Genomic DNA, 25,394 nt, shown 5'->3' on the forward strand with positions numbered 1-25,394 from the left:
TACCAGACATTGGTGTAAATGGGTTTAATTTTTTTATGAATTATATTTTGTATAAAACAAAAATTACTTTTGAATATCATATTTGGTCAATGCCCAACTGAGGAGCTGTTTGAGCAGAAGACTCGGCAGGGGGACAAAACATGAAAAATGGGACAATGCTTAAAAACTAAATTATGTTTACCCAAACAGTCTATAAGAAGGGTCCTTTCCTAGTGTCCTTAGTGAACTAATAAACCCAAAACACTATCTGATGAAAAAAAAAAACAAAACGTTTCAAGAAATGGAAGATTACCAGAAAGTGAAAGTTGAGAGACCAGAGAACAATATGGATGTTTCCAAAAAACACAACTCAGCATTTTGAATTTTTTTATAACCATGTTTTAAAAATTGGATCGAATCGACCAATTCAATCAATTGGACCATCAACCAAGACCTCTCTTGAGTGAACTAATAAACCCAAAACACTAATTGAGAAAAAAGGAAAAAAAAAAAATACAAATCTGTTCCAGAAATGGAAAATTAGCCAGAAATGAAAGTTGAGAAACAGAGAAAACAATGGACGTGTTTTCAAAAAACACAACTCAACATTTTGCATTTATTTTACAACAATGTTTTAAAAATCAAACTGCTTCTGCATGTGACCGATGTTGAACCATCCAAACCGGTAGACCGATTTTCAAATTGGACAACGGTCTAGTTTCCCTTCAACCGGATGTTTTTACCGAAATCATTATGGGTCCAACCAGGGAAATGTCGTTTTGAAAAAACATCAGGCATTGCTGTAAATGGATTTAATTTTTTTATGAAATATTTTTTGTATTAAAAATAGTATATATTGATTTTTTTCCAATTTTTTATGATTTAAGATATTTAACAAATGTAAATATTTAATTTATAATTATTTTTATAATAATTATATAATGATAAGTACGATAATAATATAATAATTTTTAAAATTTTAAAATAATAAAATAAATAAAGACAAAATTAAATATTAAAATTTTCTTTTCATCTTAAATACATCTTCATAGTCAAATATTCTACATGTTTTATTTAATAAAATTTATTATATGCTCAATGTCTGTACTCATAGGAAATTAATGCTATCTTACTGCATCATAAATGTGAAAAATAAACAAGTAAACTAAGGCATGTATCTGTACTCAGTGTCTCATATATGAGGGAAGGAAAAAGCTAGTTCAGAAAATACCATCTTCCACATCTAATGGTCAAATATGCCTGGACTGGTCTTTTATTCATTTGAAACATATCAACACGAAAAAGGGAAGGGACTATAATGATTCGTCACATATTATCTTTTGCTTGTTCTTAGGACCTTGCAAATTGTTTTCCCGGATATAGAACCAAAGCTTCCAGACAACCTACAAGATACGGAAAAGAAAAATGAGTAATTAAGTTCCATAACTTCCATCCTAACTTGCATGGACTAATAACCAAAAAAAAAAAGAGAGAAGAAACTTAATTCCCAATCAATCATGCATGTAATCAGTATGTTGCTTGTGATAACAATCTCCAAATGCGTGAGTCATCTAAATATTGCTTCTTTCTTTCTATTATTTTTTCCCCTCTTTTGAGAGGAAAGAGAATACTTCAATCTTCTAGTTCAAAACTGTGCATAGTATCTTTTCAAGAATCATTGGAACAACAACAATCTCAAATACCCAATTATCCATGCCATAAAGAAAATTAATGACAATAATTTAGTCAAAGAATAAAAAGGTTCTTTACCACACCCAAATTCCTAGACAAGTCACTCAATCATGCATGAAATAAAAATGCGGTTTCACCAATGGAGTATGCATCTACTCAGTGGAGGAAAACCAACTCCTAATACATGATTCTAAATCAGTGGGAGAAAAAATGGTAATTGAATTCACTTCCTCCTAAAGTCATAAGTCACAACTATTCCAATTAACTATTATTTTTTTTCTCTATAGGCACAACTACTCTAATGAACCATCTTTTTCCCAAAAGCCTAAAGCAAAGTAAGCATAACAACAAAGAGGAAGAGATAGATAAGGAATAAAAAACCTCACCCCCTTTTCTCACTTCTCGTTAGTTTCTGTCTTCTTCTTCTTCCTCCTCTTCATCCTTTGCATCTTCATCATCTCCTTCTGACTCAGGGCCACTATTTTCTTCTATTTTTCTCCTCTACTTTATGTTTTCTGATTCTCCATCATTCTTAAAGTGTTAGCATAGGCTAAAACACTTATAATTGCATTTTCGGATTATCAGAATAGCATGGGAAAATGCAAGTATCAAAAGGCAGTGCAAATACAAAAGATGAGAAATTAGTCCATTTATGTGGAACCCTGGAAATATAATATCACAACAAATAAACTTCAGAAGGAGAAAAATTGCACTTCAAAATACAGCCACGGCACCAGCACAAAGTTATTCTCTTTTACTGGTAGCCAAAATTTCTTTAACATTAAGTCCCTTCTGTTTATATATATATATACTAGGAAACTATAAATATACTAGGAATCTTATAACCCCACATGAACTCCTAAGATTTTAAGATAGATTGGAATAAGGGTTTTTTTAGGGGATGGAGGACACATGGTATGCTTGCCAAGCAACTTGGTAAAGTTTCCTATCAATTGATTCTCCATATCTTATCAACTTACCATCCAGGCCCTTCTTTAGGTTCCTCCTGAACTTCAGAAGGAAATTACTTATTTTGAAAAACAGAACAAAGAAGATAAAAGGAAACTATAACAGGAAATTACATTTCATTTGGTTGAAGAGAAACCTTGATCTCAGGCACCCAGTAGATTTTCCAATCCAATTACATATATTTGCTTACATATACAAAAGAGAAGTTCTCTTTTGAGTTTTATAAGAGAAAATCCTTTCAAAGGGTGAGGACCAAAAGAGAAGTTCCACCCTATTAGGTGAAACATATTGTGCTATGAAGCCGGTGCTAAGGTTTGAAAATGAAGGTTGGTGACAAGAAGCTCCTTGCAAACAGGTTCAAAGATCTACAGAATGTCAACAGTAGGATAATAGAACCTAAGAATTGTAATGGAACCAAGCTAATGTGTGGACCACATCTCTCTGTAAGACATTTTGCACATATAGGTCTATGGACTTCCAAGGCAATAGAGGCTACAAACTGCAAGACTCAGTTCTTTTTCCTTTCCTACATTTCCAACAGCCACTTACCACATGACTAAACAAAAGATACAGGTTTGATTTGTGTGCACTGAAGTATATACAACTTTGAAGGTTGGCCTACCTCATGAACCAGTGTGTCTGCACTCACTTTTTCAACCCAGAGACCAAGAACAGATCCATGTAAAAAGGGTGAAGGACCGTGTTGTGACAAGGTGCATGCTTTACTTAGAGATCCTATGAATTCTCATTGTCACTGTAATCGGCAGCATTTTCATCGGTATCAGACCCACTGCCAAAGCTAATGGTATTTTGGCAGCCAGCTTTGACAAAATCTTTCACGTCATCCAGAATATATGGTTCAATCAGTTTCCAGAACCAGGTAGAATTGCTTCCCAGCAATCCTATCCAAAACACAGTTCCTTTCCTCTTGACCCGGCAATCCATTGATTGTGCTTTCAATGTTCTGACGACCTTCTCAACACCCTCACGACTTCCCTTTAGCTTTAACAAAATGTCCCCAGATGATGTTCTGTGGCCTCCATACATATACCAGTAAGCAAGAACACGTGGTGACAACCACCGATGGATTAACTTTGGAATCATGGGTCGACCTCTAGGCCAGAACTGGTCCGCATAGAAACCAAAATAAGAATGTGAGATGGTAGAAAACTTGTATGGTACATCATCATTGTCATCACTTAGCTTACTGGAAGAATTTAACCACTCATGGTACTGCTCATGTATATGTCTCCTCAAAACAGAATGTGCACCAGAGTTCTCGTTGAACTCAAAATAAATCACATGATTCTTCCTCTCTTCATCCGATTCCATCTGCAAACCACCTAACAGCAAACCAATCAAAATCTCCCGTTGTTCTTTGCTTAGCTTCAGGCTCACAGGTCTCTTAACAACTTTCCTGCTCAAGCTTAGAACATAATCAAGCTTTTCCATCAATGGAGCATCAATAGCATATTTCTTCTGGCACATCAAATCATATATCTTTTCAGCTTTCAAGTAATCTCCACGAGAGAGATATCCACTTAAAATAGTGTTGCATGATTTAGTATTGACACCAATTGCCCCATTACTATACATTTGGTTGAAGATCTCCTCAGCCTTATCAAGGTTGCCAATTTGTACCAAAGAATCCATGTAAATATTGTAAATAGTTCTATTTGGACGACATTTCTCCAGGCACTCATAGAAGGCTGCCTCCAATTTATCATGCAAGCTTAAATTGAAATACATATTCATTAGATCAATATAAGATGGCATGAGGGGTTTCATCCCACTGTTTATGAACTCTGTCATAAGAGACTCTACAAGTTCAATTTCTTGAGCTTTAGATAACACCTCTATGATTTTATGATATGCCACAACACTGGTGGAGCCCAACTGCTCTTGCATCTCCCTGAATATCTCCAAAGATTTCATAGGCTCCCCTACCTTTGCATAGACTTCCATTCTGTACACAAAACCTTGAGAAGGAATAGCACAATCAGAATGGAGGAGTTTGAGCCAAGTTTTTTCAGCTTCTTCCACGTCTCCTTCCTTCGAGCAAGCTCTCAAGATGGACAAAAGCACATCTCTGCTTTCTTCAATTCCTGCTAATTGCATCTCTTCCCTTAGTGATGCTATCCTTTCTCTATCTATGGTATCCTGATAGCTATGTAGCCAAATTAGGCCACCATAAACATCTTTGTGTATCTCGAATCCAGATGTCACCAAGTTATGGAAAATGAACTCCGCCTGTTTGAGAAAGTATTTTGAAGAGCCTCCTGGTTGGCCAACAAGAGCCCGGAAGAGAGAATTGTGCAAGCTAAGCCGGGGCTGGTAACCTCCCAACTGAATCATACGATTGTAAATGCCACATGCTTCATCCAGGCAGCCTTGTACTGATGCACTAAGATAGGCAATGATTAGAATATGAAATGTAGATTCACAAGGCACAAGTCCCTGCTTAATTATGTCATCAAATATCTCCCGACATTTTGAAAACTTCCGCTCCTTCCCCATATAATCTGCTAGCTTAGTAGCAAGAGCAAAATCAAATTGAAACCAATGTTGTTGCATCATCCATTTGTACACCTAAAATATAACAAAAACTTTTTCAATGAGGAAATCTAACACCCCAGAACAACTAGAACAGAAATGAGTTCATTAATTCCAAGACTTCAATAATAAATCAAAGAACAAACAGGCCATCACATAAGAAACCACAAATTTGCAGGAGTGATGCATTTCAAAAAGCTAACTGAGTCCCAACTTCCACCCTAACAGGCAACACTACAAATATTAAGAAAACACAGAACAATCAAGCTAATATATAATAAAAAGCCATTACTTGAGGGACTTGTGCATTAACCATCTCCAAAGTCCCCCACCCCCCACCCTTAAATGCAATATCTTTTATCCTTATTCTATATGAAAATGTGACAGAATGAATGGGTGTGAGTTAGAAAAAGGAAATCAACTTCAAATGCACATGACACCTTTATCACACAAAAACATTTTATATAAGCAAAAACCAAACATTAATCATTTTAGTTCTCCTGGACCCCTGTCTGAATTAACCTCTAATTCAAGTCTTCCAAAGCCTAAACCTTGTAGAGAAGTATCACATCCAAATCCTTCCCAGGCTAATCCAAAGAATAACTACCATCATGCAAAAAAAAAAAAATTGACCCATATGTTCTTACAAACTTCACATTAATCATAAACATCAACGATAGACTCACATCCTAGTTACAAGTGTACAATTCAAGAATCAACAATACACATAATTCAAAGAGAAACATTCCAATGTGATGATAATTATAAAATACAACATGAGAGGTAGATATTCCCGTGTTTTCAATTAACTACTTGTTCCAGTTTCAACCTTCTGTGCATTTTTTTCTTTTCTTTTCTTTTTCTCATTCATCTCCATAACCAATTAGAGCCTAGTAAAAGATGTACATGAGATAATTATTCAGGGGGTACCAGACATTCAACATATGCACTTCAATCCAAATTCAAAGTAAGTTCAATAAAGTAACGAAATTTACTCTAAATCCAGTTTCATTCTCACGAATCCGCATACAATGCACCGCAATATAAGTCGCATCCTCCTGCCTAACCCACTTCTTCTGTGCATTCAGTATCCGAATCAAAGTCGCAGGCTTGTGCGCCGGCAGTTCCTTGCACAGCCAAGCCAACTTCGACCTTCTCCACTGCTCCGGCAGCTCCTCCAGCTCCTTAACCTCTAAAGAAGGCGAACTCAAGTGCCTCAAATCAGTGGAACCAAAAGCAACCCCGAAGTCGAAACTCTCGCCCTCCCCTCCGCGAGAAAAACCCTCATTCTCGTCCCTCTCCGATTCACCTACCACCTGTTCGACAAAACTACTCAGCGGCTTCGCCAATGGGGGCCGCCGAAATAGAGATGAATGACGGATATTAGTAGTGGGTAATGGGAAGAAAAAGGATTTCGAGTAGTTGGAGAGGGAGAGGGAGCACAGGAAGCGGTGGTGGAGAGAGGGGGAGAGGGAGCGGAGAAGAGAGAGTGAAGAAAGGACGGGTGTGCGCATGGGAAGGGAAAAAGTATAGTTAGGGTTAGGGCTCGAGGAGAAAGCGGTGGTTATGGTGAGAGTGGAAGATGAGAGCTCTTGTGCTCTGCCGATGAGCATCCCTCTGGCTTCAGTTGAATCCAAGCTTCCGTCTATCTGTATCGAGGTTTACGAGTTTATCTCATCAAAGGGCCAAATTAGAAAGGCTAGGCCCGCTGTTAGCATTCCGGCCCAAGACATCTGATAAATGCGGCTTGCGGCTTGCGGCCTGCTATGAGCATGACGGCCCAAGTTAACCATCCCTTCCAAATTTGATGGGATTTTTTAGAAGAGTGATGTAGTCTAGCGTAGTGGAAAAAATAATTTTAAGAGCTCAATTGATAGTGATTTTAGCAAACACTTTTAATATTCTTAATACTTAAAAAAAAAAATTATCATTCAAGTGTTAAAAATGTTAAAAACACTTTTTAGAATTATTTATGTGAAACCAAGGTTTAGTTAATCTTGATTTTGATGATAACAAAATAAGGTTTAGAACTAATGATTATATTTCAAGTATGATTAGGCAATACAATTTCCAAAGTCACAATCACAAAGACAAATCAAGCCAAAGAGAAATCATGAAAAAGAAGACCACCTCAAAGATAAGTATTTTTCAAGACCCAAACTTCATAAGATCTCTTTGTAAGGTTGTTGGTGCACTATGATTTTCATACATTACATTCTTTACTTATGCACCAAAATCATCCAAGAGTTATTTTGTTTTAAATATTTTAAAAATTGGATGATTTCATGTTTTCAACTAAAACCTTGTATTAAATGTTTTTCAAACTTGTTTTAAAAGGTTTTAAGTTGAAAAAATTGGTTGTTGAGCCAAAAAACAGCTCAACCGATCGACCCCCAGCTCAATCGGTCGAGGGTGCAAAAAACCTTCTCTTTCTTCTAGAACGGTTGTTCAACTGGTTAAGGTTGAATCTCAACTGGTTAAGGTTGAATCTCAACCGGTTGAGGTCCAGTCGAGGCCCAACGGTCACCTGCTAAGTATTAAATGCTAACGGCTAGTCAACCGGTCGACGCCTAACTCGACTGGTCAAACCCTCAAACGGCTAGTTTAACTTTCTCTTCTATAAAAAGGATCTAATCTTCATTATTTAAAAAGCTTGACCTTTCCAAACCTTTTTTGAATATATTTGGGTCTTAGAAGAGTGTTTTTGAGTGCACAATTGTTCTAAAACTTGAATATCTTTAGTGCACCTTTCAATCCTAATTTTCTTGTATCATTTGAACTTAAAGTTTTTGTACTAGGATTTTATGAGATCGTTTATTTGTAAATCTTTGAGAGTAAGTTTCTCAAGTGTGGGGTATCACTTGAGGGGTTGTTCAAGAGTAGAATATCTCTTGAGAAGTGTAAAGGGTGTTTGGAGCCAAAAGTAAGAGGGTGAATTGGAACCATAATCCAATTGCATTGCTTAAAGGTTTGGTTTGGAAGCCTTGAATTAGTGGAACCTCAAGCTTGGGATTGAAGATAGAGGAGAGTGGATGTAGGCCAGGTTGCACCGAACCACTACAAAATTTTGTGTTTGCATTCTCTCTTCCCTACTCTTTTAATTTATATGCAATTGTCTTTATACTACTTATTATATACTTGCATATAATTGTCTCTTACATTCACGTAGTTTAAATTTACAAAAAGAGACCATCACCCTATTCATACCTCTAGGGTGATTACCATGGGTTGGATTAGCTTAATTTTTCTAACAATTTCCAAACGTACTATAAATTCATCATAGTTTTTGTCAAATAAAAAAAAGGAAAATAAAAATCGTTATTAAAATTGTCTTTTCAAAAGATGAATAATTTCCTTTTAAAAAAAAATACTAAAATCATGTTTTATTTATAAAATTCCTTTTTAAAAAATATATATAAAGGGAGAAATTGTCTCTTTTAGAGAAGATTTCTTTTTTAAAAAAAAAAATCGTCTCTATATGTATTATAAAATTAATTAATTTTATTTAGTAAATTCAATATGTATAAATAATTATAATTATTGAGATATTTATCAACAAATCTATACTACTTATAAAATTTAATATTTTCATGTTGTTAGGATTTTAATGATTTGACGTAACACAAACCATTCTTAAAATTATTATTACAAACCTAAAAGGTAATTCAAAATTTAATAATTTTCATACTCATAATCAACTTAAATGAGAATTTAGTCTTTTTGTTTTCTTAGGGTTAACAAAAGTCATTTCTGAAATTGGTATCACAAACCTAAAAGGTAATAAAAAATTTAATATTTTCATTTGCCTCCGATTTCTATTTCATCAACTGTTTTAATAGGGATTTAATTTAAAAGTTTAATTACTTGACACAACAAAATCTGTATATTCATAACTTCATTTTGACTTTAAATTCAAATTCAATACTTCATTTTAATTTTATATTCAAATCCAATCTTGAAAACTGCTCTCAAAAAACTATAAAATAAACAGTTAGAGTCTATTTGGCTGAGTTTTTAAAAACAGTTTTTTGTTTTTAAAAATAGAAAACAATTTTTTAAAATTCATAACACTGTTTAGTTATTGTTATCTATTTTCAATTTTTAAAAACAAAGTAAAATAGAAAACAACTTCTAAAGAACAAGTAAAAATTGTTTTCATCAGTTTTTAAAAACAATAATAAAAAAAAAAAAACAAAACAAATACACTCTATTATTAATCTTCTACATAAAACTTATATTTTTCAATTTTTTTTTCTTCAGACAAATTAACTCCAAATTAAACGAGACTTGATGCGTTGAATTTTTTAATAAGACTATTAATTTTTAAAAATAATTAAAAACTTAAATAATAAACTCATTAATACCATAAATTTATGAATATAATAAAATATAATTTTTCTAACATATAAAATAGTATATTTTCTACTAAAAATATAATTTATGATTTTATTATCATATTGATATTTATGTTTTACTAAAAACTATATATTTTTTAATTTATTTGTAATTACAAAGTTATTTTCATTTTCAATGAGGCTTCAATTAAATTTAATTAATTAATATTATATAAATTGAATTTAAAATGTTTTTTCAAAATCAAAACAATTAAAAAAAACAATTTATCTGAACAAACCTTTTTGTTTTTTATTTTTAAAATCCTTTATAAAAATAACTTACCAAATATCCTTGATTTTATAAAACATTAAAAAAATTATTTTGATTCTTTAACTTAAAAAAAAAAAAGTTTCTAAAAAAAGCATAGGAAAACATGATAAAACAAAAAAAAATTAAAATAATAATTAAAGTACTTATTTGACTTGTATTAAAAATAAATATTAAAATCATTTTTATCTTATAGAAATTTTTGTTTCACTACAATAAAAAAAAATTGTTTCATAACTAAAAATATATATTTATCTTTAACTCATATTTAATTGTAAATTTAATTTTTATTTTTAATAATATTTAACTTGAATTTGATTTCATATTATTATAATTTTTTTATAAAATAAAAGTAATACATTGTCTTTAAAAATAATACAAATTCTTTCATTCACTTCTTGTTTTTTTTTTTGTTTTAAAAAAATTATTTTTTAAAACATCTTGCCAAACACTCTAGTTTTAAAAAAATTATAAAAAATTATTTTTTGTTCTTTATTTTAAAAACAAATTTTAAAAAGTAATACCAAACTGCCCTTAATATTTGTAGGAAACCTCTCAAACTAAACATTCATTTTTAACATCAATACAATGTTTATTAGTTTGATTATAGTAGTGGATCATTGCAAAATGTTTTTCGATTTTGGAAACAATTAAGGTTTGTTTGGAACTCTTCCATAAATCATGTTTTTTTTTCTCAATAATAAATTTGAAGTACTTTAAATTATATTTGAGAATGTTTTGGAAAAATAAATAAAATATATTCAATACTTATATTTATTATTAATTTTTTCTTCTTATCCTAACTTATCTTTCATTTCTTCAAAGAAATAAATTATCTTTTTTTTTAAAAAAAAAAATTATATGAAACTTTTTACTTTTTATAACCGTAATAGTGATTTCTATTTATTTCAAGATATTTAAATCTTTTGAACTTTTATATTTAATTAAATAACAATGAATTAATAATAACACTTATTATACTATAGATAATTATTGAATAAAAAGTTTTATCACTCATTTACATTATTTATTTAAACAAATTTAAATTTATTAAGAAAATTACTACATTGTTTTAAAAATATTAAGATTTTGATATAAAATTTACAAAAATGATGAAAAATTTTATATCTAGATTTTAATTCTTTTGATTTTTAATTTTTTTTAGAATAAAACTTATTTTTTATTTATATATTTTTCGTTTGATTGAATAATTTAATATATTATATATTTTTCTTTGATATGAAATTATTTAATTTAATTTGGATTCTATTTTTTGATGTGAAATTATTTAATTTAATCTGGTTCTATTTTCTATCTTTACAAAGAAAAAAATAATAATAAGTTATACAAAATATATAATGGTTTTTAAAAACAAATTAAAAAAATAATTTTTAACAACATAATATAAGTCAATGATTTTTTTATAAGAGTTTTTAAATTCAACATAAATTTTTTATTTTCTTTTCTTTAAAAGAAAGTGTATCCGATCATTATTATTTTTATTTATTTTTCACTTTTTTCATTCAAAAAATGTCTTAAAAGCTATAAATTTCATTATATTTAAAACCACATTATTAATATAATCAATGTTATAAAAATTTATCATTAAAAGTTTGAAAACTTTTCAAATTTCTTGTAACTATTTCATTTTTCATATTTAAAGTTTGAAATTTTTTATTTATTTTGTCAGTTTCTATTTTTTTTTCAAATTTTTTCTTTTCAACTCTTTTGAGTATGCTATCCGTTCTTTTTTCTTTTTTAAGATGTTTTTTTTTTGTTTAATCCACAAATTTATTTCACAAATTAATTCATTTTTGTTTTGATTTTTATTAAAAAAGCTCTGATATAAAAAAGAAGAAAAAGTATTTAAACCATATATAAAATAATTAACTCAAAAAAATTTACAAATTTAGTCTAAAAGAAATAAATGATGGGTTTAAATTAAGATTGATAAATATTATGGTCAAGGACTAAGGTAGAATAATTTTTTTAATATAAGAAAATTGGTTAAAAAAATAATTTTATTATCATAAAATTTGGTGTAAAAAAGTGTGATCTTATTTATATTTAATCTCATTTATTTATTTATTTTTTAATTTGGTTTCATGTTTAATTCAATTATTTGATTTTTAATTTCTACTTTATTTTTATATAAGTCTTTAAATAATAAATTCACATACTAATTTTTTATTGGACTTTTTTTTTCATATTCTTTCACGCGCTTAAGTACGTGTACACTTATTTAGTTTATAAAAATATAAATTATATTTAACATTCCATATTTAAAAATTTTATGTTAAATTATATATTGATTTAAAGAATATTTTGTTCTTTATCTTCAATTTTTCTTTAAATTAATTCAATTAATTACAACTAATAAAACTAATTTAGTTTTATATTGTTTTTTTATTTATAAGATAAATAATATTTCTATATTATTTTTTGTTTTTTTCACTTTGGAATTAAAAAAAAAAACTATTATCAATTTTATATAAAAAATTAGTTTATAAAAAACAAATTTATTAAATAATTATTTACAAAATGAATATATATATATATATATATATATATATATATATATATATATATATATATATAATTTTGAAGAGATATTTATGTTATAATATTCTTTTTATTTAATAAATCGTTTTTAAAGAGATGATTTCAATATATATATTTTTTTAAGGAAACCGTCTTTTGAAAAAACGATTTTTCCCCTTTTTTAAAATAGAAATTTTAGAAATAGTATATTGAAAAGGATAATTTTAATATATATTTTTTTTAAAATGAAATAAATCATTTTTTGAAGAGATGATTTTAAAAATTTTTATTTTTTCCACTATAATAATTTAAAAATTATTTTTTAAAACTACTATACTATTGTCAAAAATCTAAAATTGTTGAATATGATCCCCTTTAATGAATTTTTTATTTTTATTTTTACAATTTCTTAAATGAAATATTTATAAAAAATCTTGTTGGAAAGGGAATTTAAAAAATATATCATAATTAAATTTGAAAAATTAGTTTTTCCTCGCTTCTTTTTAAACGTTCTTAAATAATTTAGCAAAGAAATTAGAGTGTCCTGCCCAGGATTTTTTATTTTTTAATTTCTTTTTAAGCAATTGAAATAAAATGGGCCAGAACCCCAATTGACTGAGGGCAGTGGAGAGAGTCAGTAGGGCTTACCCTTTTCCCATCAATCCAAATTTCAAATTTGCAATTCTCAGACTTGCCCTAACAATTAGGTTTCTCAATTCTCACATAATCATCAGCAGCTGAAGATCCAATTTGCAGCCATGACTGAGGTACTGTCCATCCCTCTTTCTTTCTCTGTTTGAAACGCTGTGTTTGGTTCTCGGAAGAGTTGAGAGAAAAGCAAGCAAAATGCTTCAAATTGATCGCGCAAGGAATCCGTTTTTGAGCATTTTATTTTCTCCATTTCTTTCTACAAACCAAACCAGTCCTTACACAATCAACCGAAAAAAGAGGGTTTTTTGTTTGTTTGTTTGTTTTTGTTTATCTTCAAAGATCACGGCTTGTTTGTTTATTGTACTTTGATATGCGTGCGGGTTGTCTACAAGCAACTCAAACTTAATACGAAATACCCAGATAATTGGTTCATCCGCGGATTTGCTTTATAGTAATGTGAAGAACTTGGTGCCCTTCATGTATCTGCAATTCTATTTCTTTTCCATGATCATTAAGGCTATGTTTGGTTCCGGGAAAAAAAATAATAAGAAAATGCTTGATTTTATTGCGAAAATACCATAGAAAATAAAACAAAATTAAAATTAGTTAGAAATTAATGTATTTTTAAATTATTTAACTTTTAACTGAAACGAATCCAAGCCGAGCATGAAAATAATTTATTGATTTTAAATATTTTTTTTTCGTTTGTTTCTTTTTTTCCTCTCTATTTTCTTTACCTCACATTTTCCCTTAGATTTTCCTGGAACCAAACATAGTCTAAATGACCAAATCCCGGTAGTGAATAGGGTGAATTGCAGTGTCTGAATAGTAGTCTCCATTCATTGAATGCATTTTAAGAGGTCAATTGTGTGTCCATTCATCATATGCATTTTTAAGAGGTTGATTTGAAGAGTATAAAACATTGATTTAGCGTTTTTGACATGCTCTGTTTTCTTTTTAGCAGTGGGTGTACGGACTGTTTTGAATATTTGTCAATCCATCTTCATGTTGGCAAGTTGTTTTAGCATTCAGGCCTGTATTACATGAATCATGCTTGCATTCCTTCTCTGAGATTTTCTAAAGTTTTAGAATTGTTTGATATTTTCTAGTATTAACTAGTTTCTTGTGATGCTGAGCATGTACTAATTGGAAGTAGGGCCAATTTTTTCCTTTCATATTTAATTTTTTTTCCTTTATTCAATTCTCATGATATCCATGTCTATTCCAATTAATTATTTATTTCTGTGTTTGTTTGTGGTGGGGAGTTCCTGATGTGTTACCATTAACAGCCTAGAATTTAATTGAATGAAGAACTTGTTAATGAAGTTATGATTTTATTGTTTATGTGTATGTCTTATTTATTTAACCTTTCTCCTGTTTACAGTACTGGGTTAGCCAGGGTAACAAATGGTGTGACTTCTGCAAAATCTATATAGCCAACAATCCTTCTAGCATTAGAAACCATGAACTTGGTCAACGCCACAAGGATAGTGTTGCCAAGAGGCTTGCTTCTATGAGAAAAGAGAATGCTGCTAAGGAAAAGGAACAAAAGGAAGCAGCCCATGCCCTTGAACAGATTGAATCAGTAAGTATATCTGAAAGCTCTCTGCCTTTAATCCACGGTATGAAAAATGAATCTACTCTCACATTGGTGACTGTGGTTGCCATGGAAATGTACAAGAACAATAACTCAGCAAATTTTGATTTCAATATGACTTAATTTTGATATTGTTTCTCTAGATGTTGAATATGGTTAATTGACATTATATTTGAGACTTGGCACATTGAAGTTTGCACTTTAGGTTGTCCTCATCTGTTTGCTGAGTGAGAATCATAGAGGGTGAGTAATTTTAGTTCATAAAACCAGCCTATTCTGGCTGCCAGTCTTGTATGATGAACCCATTAGGACTGTTTTTACTCACTGCATCTGCCTGCACTTCCTATCCAAAAAATGAAACAAAATAAAAAAAGGAAATCTATTTTGGAGCACTGTTTGTGTGACATGCATGTAAAATGTCATGATGGTGGCTGGGGTGGTATACATTCACGATGGTGGTGGTGGTGCAATAGTCAATAATATATAGGTGGTATTGATTAGGTTTTTTTCTAAAGTGGATTACAGTTCCAAAGCAAAAAATACTGATCAAAACAATAATGATAAAAAAAAAAAAAAAAATTATAGGGAAGAAATGGGCATATGAAGAAGCCTTGTCTTTCACATTAAACGTTAAACAAAAGATATGGATTTGTTTGTCTATCTTTCATTCAAGTGTGGATGTTACAGTACCTAAGAAAATATGCAGTGTAAAACTTGATTGCAAAAGAAAATCATGTTATATAGCATAATCTGAAAATATTTCCAAAGTGCAACCTGGTCAGTGGTTTGGATAATGTAGATGAGAGTGTAAGTGGCCAATAATTTGGCTCTCTGTGTTTGTCCATTTCTGAATAGGTTCTGCAGTTTGGTTTGGGGGCTTGAAGTAGATTCATGTTAATTTCATTAACAGTGCTATTTTTATGCATTGAAAAAAATGCCAGAAATCATCCAAAGTAAGCACATTTACACACTTGCTCATGTGAACTCTCACCTACTTCACTTTTCTGCTTCAGGAAATAATTATTTTTCTATTTGATCATTATTAGAATTTGATATTACTGTCAGTGGTTTGGATAATGTAGATGTGAGTGTAAGTGGCCAATAATTTGGTTCGCTGTGTTTGTCCATTTCTGAATGAGTTCTGCAGTTTGGTTTGGGGGCTTGAAGTAGATTCATGTTAATTTCATTAACAGTGCTATTTTTATGCATTGAAAAAAATGCCAGAAATCATCCAAAGTAAGCACATTTACACACTTGCTCATGCACATTTACACACTTGCTCATGTGAACTCTCACCTACTTCACTTTGCTGCTTCAGGAAATAATTATTTTTCTATTTGTAGTACAGCCAGTACATGATTTATATCAGAGATACTGACATACAAACATACAGGGACAAACACATTTTTCTTTATGCTTACTGTTTTTGTTTCTTTCCAATTGCCTGCCAGAAAGCTAAGCGTAGCTATCAGAAGGATATAGCAACTTTTCGGGAGGCCAGAGAGTCAAATGCCAATGCATTAGCTCAAGAGGATGATTCAAGTACTGCTAACGGTTCGTTTCCAAACTAGTCTTGATAAAAGATTTGGTAATAAGCAAACACTTCATGCACATTGCTGGGAGCACTGCTCGATGGACTCACTAAGAATCCCATGCTAACAGATATCCAGTGACTGACTGATCTATTGCATTCTTTGGTGTGATGTAAAAAAAGGTCCATATTTTGAAGTGGATAGTTGGAATCATCGTTGATCAGGTTGTATGGTCCTGGGTGTCTTATAGGTGGGGTATACAGCAGTTGAATGAACCAAGCTGCTCATAAATATAGCTTGACTAAAGTGGCCTTTGTTTTTTTATATGAAATCTCAATAGACCTAAATTCAACCGTACATAAATATCAGAATAAACAGGGTCTTATTTTGTTCTGCAGATGGTTTGGGCCTGTTCAAATTAGTCAAACTCAAGCTTAAGTTTCAAGCTTGCAACCAGAGGATCAACTTCTGACATGATCCTGTAATTTATCCAAAGAGCATGTTTGAAAAAAAGGTTGACAAAATATCAATCCAGCAAGGCTTTTGAGTAGCATCTGGATAGTGTAGCCATGTTGGATTGTTAGGCAGAAACAAATTTTTCATGATGTTGGGCTGACTAAAAAGCAGTGTTTATTTTATTTATTTATTATCATAAACGAACCAATTCAATGATGTGAGTACAAATGAAATATGAGAAATGCTTCCAAAATTTACAAATTCTCATCAAAAGAAGGAATATAGAGAACTTCTCCAATAGAATTAAGAGGACAGTTATACACCACAAGAAATGGACGAAACTAAAAAGCACTGTTAAGTTTCTGAACAAGCTTGAGCTCAATGGAACATATGCAAAACAAGCACAAAGATCCATACACAGCCAAGATGAGTTTTAGGAACTAGTACTGAGGTTGCCTTAGATTTTTTGCAGCCCTTACAAATTTTGTTTTGATTATCACTTCTTGGGTGGGTAGGCCATACTTCTAATGTACTAAACTGCTGTTTGGGGAGGCAGAAAATCCACCCATTAGCTGTACTATGGTTGGGAACTATGCAAACATGAGCACTGGAATAACCACTTCCATTCTATAGGTTTGAGCTTTTCCCCAACTCATATGCTTATAAACAATCTTCTGGACATTATTCTTGTACTTACCATGTTTCTGTTGCAAATATGATTGTGGTACTGTTCAAGCTAATACACTTCTCAATGATGGTAGATTGGGAGCATGACAGCGCTTCAGGCTATTACTACAGTCGAAGTAATGGCATCTACTATGATCCAAATTCTGGCTTTTACTATTCTGATGCAATAGGTATTGACTTGAACTATTGAATTTTCTTATTGTTCTTTTGATTCTTTCTTCCCTAAAATATCATCTTTGTTCATATGATGTAATGGTATATTTACTTGTGTTGAATACTTATCTAGAAAAATAATATATATATATATATATATATATATATATATATATATATATATATATATATATATATATATATATATATTTACTTGTGTTGAATGTTACAGGCAAGTGGGTGACACAGGAAGAGGCATTTGCCACATCTCAAGCTTCTTCAGATTCCAAACAAAAAGGACCTGTGTTGAAAAGTCCATTCTCAGTTTCGGAGGGAACTCAAGTCATAGAAAACAAGAGTGCTGCTAAACATCAAAATGGGCCTCCACCTGGTCCTGTTGTTTCAGCATCTTTAAACCCCAGGAGATCTTCCAAATGTGCTCCATCATCAGTGGCTGTTAACAAGAGGAAGAGGCAAGATGAGAAGCCAAAGGCTGTATCTAAAGAGGAAGCATCTGCACTTAAAGCAAGGGAGGCTGCAAAGAAGAGAGTTGAAGAGAGGGAGAAATCATTGCTTGGCCTTTATGGGTCCCGTTAATTTGGAACTGCTCTAGCAAATACTTCTCTCCTTGTTATGAGGTATGCTTTAGCGTATTTTGGACCATATTTTCACTTAGCTTCATTTGTAATGTATAAGCGGGTGCAATACTCTTGGTAGTTAAATGGATTCTATGGCCCAAATCCAGTTGTCTAAAATGCTTTACTTCTCTTTCTTTCTTGCCCTTGTAACCAGGCTTTGGTAGAGTTGCAGGCTTGTTCATGTTATGAGAATTGAGTCGTTTAGATCATGAGCCTATGATGCATTATAGGCCTAAAATCAGCTGTATGTCATATATCCACTTTGTTTTTTATACTGTGACACAATAAAACTGTGGTTACTGTGATCATTGGCATGGACAACAAAAATTTAACAGTTGCACCCTCAACTTCTTATAGAACTTTGATACAAGCATACAAATATCATTTGAATGAAGATATAGGGATGAAGTATGAATGAATGAGAGGAAGAAAGGGGGAATCCCCCTAGCCATTAAAAGATCATGTGGAAGCTAGTGAGTTATTCTAAGACAATGGTGGTGTTACATCAGATATCAATAATCATATCCATAAGCATTTATTGGGGTTTTGGTCTGAAATGAATTCTTGGCTGCACTACGCAAATGAAATACTCATTATGTTTTCGCTTCAGACAACTTCTTGTGGGAGAATTCGCTTGTCATGTTCAATCAATAGTCTTTTTCTTATTAATGCATAATCTTTTCCATATGCCAAGCATATTGATTCAGCAGATCCTTTATGTTTGTGTTTCTGATGCAGGTATTGTGAATTATTTGACTGCATGTTATGCTAAGATCTTAGAGTTCCTGGGGTCCTGATCTGGTGTCTTCAGTCACATTCTTAACATTGAATGATGCTGTTTTTTAATAGAGAAATGCAGTGAGTGGAGGAAATCAATATTATAATTTGCAGACTTGTTTAATTATCTTATCAGCAGATTTTGTCTCAAAAGATCTTCATTGTTTCATTCCGTCAAATGGTGGGTCCAAGGATTCTGTATTGTGCATCTACTCTCCACTTCTGGTGAAAGAAACTCATTGTCCCCTTGTGTTATTTTTCATACGCCGCCTTTTACTTTTTGGTTCTTGCTGACTGATGCATTTCCAGGTGGAACATGGCCATTCCTAATGCTATCTATTCTAACAAGAAATTCAAGCAAGAATGGTTGTACAGGTGTGTACTGAATAGAAACAGTTTTTACTTTTTATAGCTTCTTTGTTTGTATAATGTGGTGAGGATAAAACACCTTTTGAGATTCCAGTTCTGAAAACTTGGGATAATGTCATCTGCTTATATCAAATATTTGTTTGGACAATGAGCTGTTCTCCAACTTTCATTTTCGCTCTTCCTTTTAGGCTAACCCTTGAAACCATGGGAACATGAATATCACTTATATCTTTCTTTTTATTGCAATTGAAATTTCAGTATTGGGTGTAGGATCATTTAATTTATTTCTCGGTTGCCTAATGCCCCAGTATATCAAAAGGATTATGCAATTTTTTAGGTGCTCAGATTTGTATTTACCTGGTGGCTAGTGCCATATCTTTGGCTGGATGGGCATCCATCAATGTTCTTCCTCACGGTCCAATCTCACCTTCTTTATGCTTACCCAATTGTGCGTAAGTCAAATAGGAGAGGAGATATCATATATGTAGTCGGTTCCTTTTAATCAGGTAAATATATTTTAAAACTGTGAGTATTCATTAGGCATAAAACAGGCTTTGGGCACAATGAGGATGTTGTATCTGGAATGAGTATGATATTTTATATTGGATGGGTAAAGAAGTTTCTAAAAGTGCGTATATATATATTGAACTTCTCTTTAATTAGGTAGACGTGTTTTAAGCCACGGGGTTTAATAGACTTAAAGCAAACAATATCTATATAAGAGAATTGGTCGGTACACTTGTGTTATCTAGATAGCTTGTGGCTAACCCTGCACATGCCAAAGGCCTCTGAACGTGATGCATCATCTGTAATAAGTACAAGGAAGAAGATGGCTGATGGTGGCAAACATTCTACAGATAGATCTACAAGATGGAGGAGGACTTCAGTTGTACAGACCTGTTTGGTGAAAGTAGTGGATGGCAGGAAACTGCTGGGAAATCGGCACTATAAACGAGCCCTAAAAGTAGACCAGCTGTGGGTAAATGGGTTTGGTAGGGGGGGAACAGTCAAAGTCATGCAAGGAAAGCTATTTATGATAAATGGACTCACGTTAGACTTCTTTCTTGCTTGTTACGTGATGAGTTTTCCCACCTCTTTATTATTTCAATTCACTTTTGAGTCACAGCCCACATCCTCCATGTTCACACGTTCGGGTTTCTTCCAAAGTCGTTTTCATCTTTAATGTCCTTTAATTTTGGTCATGCTTTTTTTGGAAAGGAATTATAGTCTAGGGATCTAAAAGTTTTTTCTCAAATATTTTTTGTATATATTTTTTAAAAAATGTATTAACAATAAAGATAAGGTTTAAGCAAATAAATAAATAAATAATATAAATTTTTATATAATGTGAAATATCTTTTTGATATGAAAATGACTGGAAAAAAAAATGGGGTGGGGAGACGAAACGGAGTCTTGATCTTCACTGACTAGGTCAGTGCTTTGACCTTAAAAACAGTCAGTTTTATCGGCGGAGGAGATATACGATATAAATACGAAGTCATGTCAGTTAAATGAATGAACAGTATTTATCCACGTGGTGGGCTTTGATCCGCCCTTCGTCCAAGTCCACGTCAATTGTCTAGTATGCAATCTAACGCCCTCTACACCACCGTCTCCTCCAAGCGTTAAGAGTTAAAGACACAACTAGGGATGGTAGTAGGGCGGACTTTTCTGGTACCCGCCCCACCCGCTCCTAATGAAAAGGATTTTGAAATTTAAAGCTATGTTTGGTTCGAAAAATCTATAAGGAAAATGCCAAAAAAAATAAAAATAAATAACAATAAAAAATAGAAAGAAAGAAAAAATGAAGAAAAATAAAAAATAAATTAAAAATGGATCAATTATTTATATTTATTACTTCAAACTTATTTTATTTATTTTAACTCATCGATATAAAGATTAAATAATTTAAAAAAAATTTTAATTATATTTTATTTTATTTTATATTTTTAATAGGAAAACTAAACATGAAAAAATTATTTTCTTTTGTATTTTTTTTCTTTAGTATTTTTCGGGACCAAATACAACCTAAATAAAGTTGGATTTAAGAATTTTTAAAAAAACATATGGGGTTGAGGTATTACCTTATTTCATTCTTCAATTATATATAAAATTGATTTTTAAAAATAATTTAATTTAATTATTTATTCCTATTTTTAATATATAATAATAATAATATTTTTTAATAAAATGAGTTATAAAAAATTATAATATTTTAAATATTTATAAAATATATTTATTTTAATATAATTAAACTTAAAAAAATTTATAAGAAAAAACTAAATAAGAGAAACGGAAATTCATGAGCCATCATTGCCCTACTCCATTTAATTTTTTTAATTACATGAGGATGAAAATTATTTAAATAAATAGAATTAGAATAGAGATGACCTGTCTTAAACCCATCTAGTTACCATCTCTATACACAACTTAATAACAATTTTTTTTTTTTAAAAAAAAAATTATAACTAGGGTTTCTTCTATGTTTATATTATTATTATTATTATTATCTTAAGGAGCCGTAGAAGAACTCATTTTATGTGTTGAATAAATTTGGTAACTAAAGTTTAAAAAACATTTTATTAAAAATATAATTTTTATATTTAAAAACAATTGATAAAATAAAATTTTGTTTGTTTTACATTGTGGGTTAGAAGAAAAATAACACTAAAACATTTTCAAGCAATTATAGAAAAAATTTCATATTTTTATGAGTTTTATTTAAATAAAATCCCAAAATTAAACCTCATTTTGAGTCTCTATGGAGTCAAGTTTCTCTAGGCATTACAATGAAGAATTTGAGAGAGAAATGGGAATGGAAGAAGTTGAAACATAGAAAGATAGGATACCTCTTCTTGGTCCTACCATACTACATGCCAACATGTCAACAACCAACTTTGCGGGACTCAAGAGGAGATTTGATTTTAGTTCCTTTCCCCTTTTTCCCTTTTATCATTCCTAGAATAACTTTTCCCACTCCAACCTTTTTTTTTCTCTCTGAAATTGAAATTTAAATATTAATGTATTTTTTTGAATTTTATTTCAAATATAAAAATAAGGAGGGTTAAAAAAAAAGTATATAAAAAAAAATCGAAATAATTCTTGATATAATTTTTCTTTCTTGATCAGTAATTGCTTTGTTCTATGAAGCAAAAGTAAAAAAGGCGAGTCCATAATGGATATACTTAGCATAAGAATATCCATAGATTAAAGATCACATCATATGAAATTAAGTCAAAAGTGTCATAATTAAGCTACTCCCCTTTGTTTATTTCTACATTTGAATTATTAATTAGAAATAATAATAATAATAATAAATAAAAACATTAATTATTACATAAACTAAAAAAACAAGAGAAAAAATATAATTTGATATTTATGCAAATTCATGATCAATGGAGTCAAGGATCAATGCAATGATTATCATCAACAACTATGCAATATGATTAATGATGGAGATGAACAAATATAACTAACATTGCCATTTGCCACCACTACTACTACCACCACCACCACCACCACCACCATTGGAAGATCTTCATTATCATCATAAAACCATCATCATGATCATAAATGAGACAATTTCTCTCTTTGGAAATTATGGTATTCGGTGATGGATGAAGCCCTACACCCATGATTGTAATCACTATCATCCCCATCTTCTCTCTTGGTCAACTTTTCTTTCCACCATAGCTAGTTAGCCAGCAAGCTTCAAAGGAAAAGGAGAAAAGAGAAAAGAAGTGAGAGCATGATTGTAGGATTTGATGTAGGTTTCCTTTATAATAGACACAAATTGCCTTTAACAAAAGCTAGTTTTGCATGCATGGTTGCTCACCTTTGCCTTTTCCTACAACAATACTATTGCCTTACAAAAGCATAACCCCAATCATCTTTCCTCTTCCTATGCTTTTCTTTTTTCCTTGTTTTGGTTAAATTTAGTTATACTAATTGAAAACAGTAGAAATTTGAAATGACCCATCTATATAAAATTAAGAACCGATATGGGCACGACCCGATCCGACCCGAGATTAACTTCTAAAATGGGTTGTTTAGACCCGATTAAAGACCTCTATTCAATACTGTATAGCACATCATCCACATAATTATTCCACAATCCAATGATTATAATATTGAACTCTCTTTCCGCCCAAGTGTGGGAGCCAATCTCCTTTTCTTTCCTTTCCCTTTCCCCTTTTATTCTCTTTAGCCACGCTCACATGTTGTGCTATCATCACCCCAAACATTCCGTCGCTCGGTGACTTCTCTACACCAACATTTAGAATCAACTTCTCCTTTATTTGCATTTGCATGTGAGCTTAGGAAAGTATCGCATTTCTCTTCATCCCACCCTTAAAAGTGACCATCAGATCAATGTAATTCTGATTATTGGGTTCCCACGTAGACCGTGTTCATAATCGTATGAAAAAATGCAGGAAATATGATTAAATTCATCTTATACTAAGAAATTATTTTTCCAACCCAAGAATCAAAATGTGCAAATCTTTGGATTTTCATTCACTGTTATGGGCAAAGAAAGGCGTCCAAGAACAAGATAATCACAATATTAAAACCCCCAGATCGAGAGATCTGGACCATCCACGTGTCAAAGACCCAAACCCTTGGAAATCTCATGAACAGTTGAATTGAATCCCAGGCACCCCAGGAGCCCCTGCTTGTATGGCAAGAAGGTCTTCCTCCTCATCTCCTCTGAGACCGCCCGGTTCACTGTGTAATGCATCTCGTGCGCCGACACCGGTCCTCTCCTCCTCGAGCTCGACACTGAGCCGGAGCTGTCGGTGGACCGGAAGCTACAGTTCTTCACGTCCTCGTTCTTCTTGGTCAGCAATGAGTATTTCCTCAGTGGGTCTTTGCTCGCTGCTCGACCTTCAGATGCGCTTCGGAACAGTAGAAAATCTCTGAGTCTCCATATTCTGGAACTTTTTGAAGAGGATGACGAAAGTTTTGAATTGTTGATGTTCTGTGGGACACTGTGTTCGCTTCCAAATGTGACGTCCGAAACCCTCAACGGCGACAAAGACCTCGTCACTTTCCGTGAAGTTGCCGCCGTCGATGTCGCCGAAGACGACGACGACGACCCAGTTTTCCGTTCTCTTCCGCGGTGGTACTGGGGTTCAGTTCCCGCTTCTTTCCGCGTCCGCTCGATCGCTGCCGCAAACGGATCCGTATCCTTTCTGTGTCGCGGCGAGAATATATTTTTCGGGGATCTGGGCGATTTCGGAGACGAAATCGCACTCTTGAAATTCTCATCCGGCTTGTTGTTGCTGAGCTGTAACCGAGGAGGAGGCCTGAGAGGGCGAATCTTGCCGCCGTCGAAGAGCTCGTCGGCGGAGAGAGAAGTTCTCTCCAGTTGGCCACTGAAATCAAATGCAAAGTCTTGATCATCGTCATCTTCATCACGCGTAGTGCTCCTCGTCGCAGCGGTCTTCACCTTCGGAATTCCGGGCTTCTCCTCCCAATCAAAAGGGATAACGGACGCGGCGGAGGCGGAAGAGTCCCTGCCGGAGAAGTTAAAGTCGTTGAATTCCCGGTAAAAAGCAGAGGCGCGTGAGGGGCTGGTGGGGGCCGAGAAGAAACTGCCGAAACGCTGAGGACTAGAAGGAGCACTGATGAAGGGAGTAGAACAAGCGCTGTCGAAGTTAAAGTCGACGGCCGGTACCGGAATCACCACTTCCATCTCCATTATCGACGACAGAATCCCAACTGCTGAAGCTGCTGTGAAACCCAAAGATTTATAGAGCGAGAAAGGAAAATGCGAGGAAGGAGGGAGATGAAGCAGAATTGACCAGAGAGCCGCCTTTTATATTTTGTAATCTTACACTTCTCCTCCTCTATTTTATTATTATCATTAGAAAATGTCTTCCATTCAAAATGTCGCATTCCAAATTTCCAAATCAATTAATCCCCATACCACGTGAAACAAATCCTAAGGGAATGATTTTTAAAAAATATATATATTTTCTCATTAACCAATCACATCCATGCATTACCCCCTTCAACTCACAATAAAATTTTAACATTTTCTTCATAAAAATTATTTTTAATTTTTATCTCACATTAATATATAATTTTTTCTAATTATGGGTCTTAATTCATTTTTTTAATAAAAAAATAAAAAAA

At 32.2% G+C, this 25,394-nt stretch overlaps 3 protein-coding genes across 7 annotated transcripts; 1 reads left to right on the forward strand and 2 right to left on the reverse strand.

Annotated features, from left to right (window-relative positions):
- Positions 1 to 1,090: 1,090 nt before the first annotated feature.
- LOC117911436 (pentatricopeptide repeat-containing protein At2g15820, chloroplastic) lies at positions 1,091 to 6,825 on the reverse strand. Of its 4 annotated transcripts, none has more exons than XM_034825810.1 (4): positions 6,189 to 6,825; positions 3,263 to 5,229; positions 2,058 to 2,186; positions 1,091 to 1,382 (listed from the first exon to the last, which is right to left on the reverse strand). In XM_034825810.1, the coding sequence occupies exons 1-2, from the start codon at positions 6,804 to 6,806 to the stop codon at positions 3,376 to 3,378; spliced, it is 2,472 nt and encodes an 823-aa protein (XP_034681701.1). In that variant the 5' UTR covers positions 6,807 to 6,825; the 3' UTR covers positions 1,091 to 1,382; positions 2,058 to 2,186; positions 3,263 to 3,375. The 4 variants fall into 4 exon arrangements, with proteins under 4 accessions (XP_034681701.1, XP_034681702.1, XP_034681703.1 ...); XM_034825811.1 differs by having other exon boundaries at positions 2,058 to 2,229; XM_034825812.1 differs by lacking the exon at positions 2,058 to 2,186.
- A 6,181-nt stretch (positions 6,826 to 13,006) lies between these two features.
- On the forward strand, positions 13,007 to 19,429 carry LOC117911653 (zinc finger protein ZOP1). 2 transcript variants are annotated; one of them, XR_004650886.1, is made up of 7 exons: positions 13,007 to 13,163; positions 14,432 to 14,632; positions 16,096 to 16,198; positions 17,394 to 17,489; positions 17,705 to 18,110; positions 18,849 to 19,112; positions 19,197 to 19,429. XR_004650886.1 is itself a non-coding variant. In XM_034826056.1 (6 exons), the coding sequence occupies exons 1-5, from the start codon at positions 13,155 to 13,157 to the stop codon at positions 18,067 to 18,069; spliced, it is 774 nt and encodes a 257-aa protein (XP_034681947.1). In that variant the 5' UTR covers positions 13,007 to 13,154; the 3' UTR covers positions 18,070 to 18,110; positions 18,849 to 19,425. The 2 variants fall into 2 exon arrangements, 1 of the variants encoding a protein (XP_034681947.1); XM_034826056.1 differs by having other exon boundaries at positions 18,849 to 19,425.
- A 4,266-nt stretch (positions 19,430 to 23,695) lies between these two features.
- Positions 23,696 to 25,027, reverse strand: LOC117909140. Its single transcript, XM_034823035.1, has one exon. The coding sequence runs from the start codon at positions 24,955 to 24,957 to the stop codon at positions 23,860 to 23,862; it is 1,098 nt and encodes a 365-aa protein (XP_034678926.1). The 5' UTR covers positions 24,958 to 25,027; the 3' UTR covers positions 23,696 to 23,859.
- Between the last annotated feature and the right edge of the window lie 367 nt (positions 25,028 to 25,394).

This window comes from Vitis riparia, chromosome 3, assembly GCF_004353265.1.
Source record: "Vitis riparia cultivar Riparia Gloire de Montpellier isolate 1030 chromosome 3, EGFV_Vit.rip_1.0, whole genome shotgun sequence".
Lineage (NCBI taxonomy): Eukaryota > Viridiplantae > Streptophyta > Magnoliopsida > Vitales > Vitaceae > Vitis > Vitis riparia.

Coding starts and splice junctions, on each gene's coding strand:
- LOC117909140 (XM_034823035.1), bottom strand. CDS start 24,957: ATGGAGATGGAAGTGGTGATTCCGGTACCGGCCGTCGACTTTAACTTC.
- LOC117911436 (XM_034825812.1), bottom strand. CDS start 6,806: ATGCTCATCGGCAGAGCACAAGAGCTCTCATCTTCCACTCTCACCATA. Junction 5,230..6,188: donor AGAATGAAACTGGATTTAGA/GTAAATTTCGTT, acceptor GTTATATTTTAG/GTGTACAAATGGATGATGCA.
- LOC117911653 (XM_034826056.1), top strand. Junction 16,199..17,393: donor TGATTCAAGTACTGCTAACG/GTTCGTTTCCAA, acceptor CAATGATGGTAG/ATTGGGAGCATGACAGCGCT. Junction 17,490..17,704: donor TTACTATTCTGATGCAATAG/GTATTGACTTGA, acceptor TGAATGTTACAG/GCAAGTGGGTGACACAGGAA.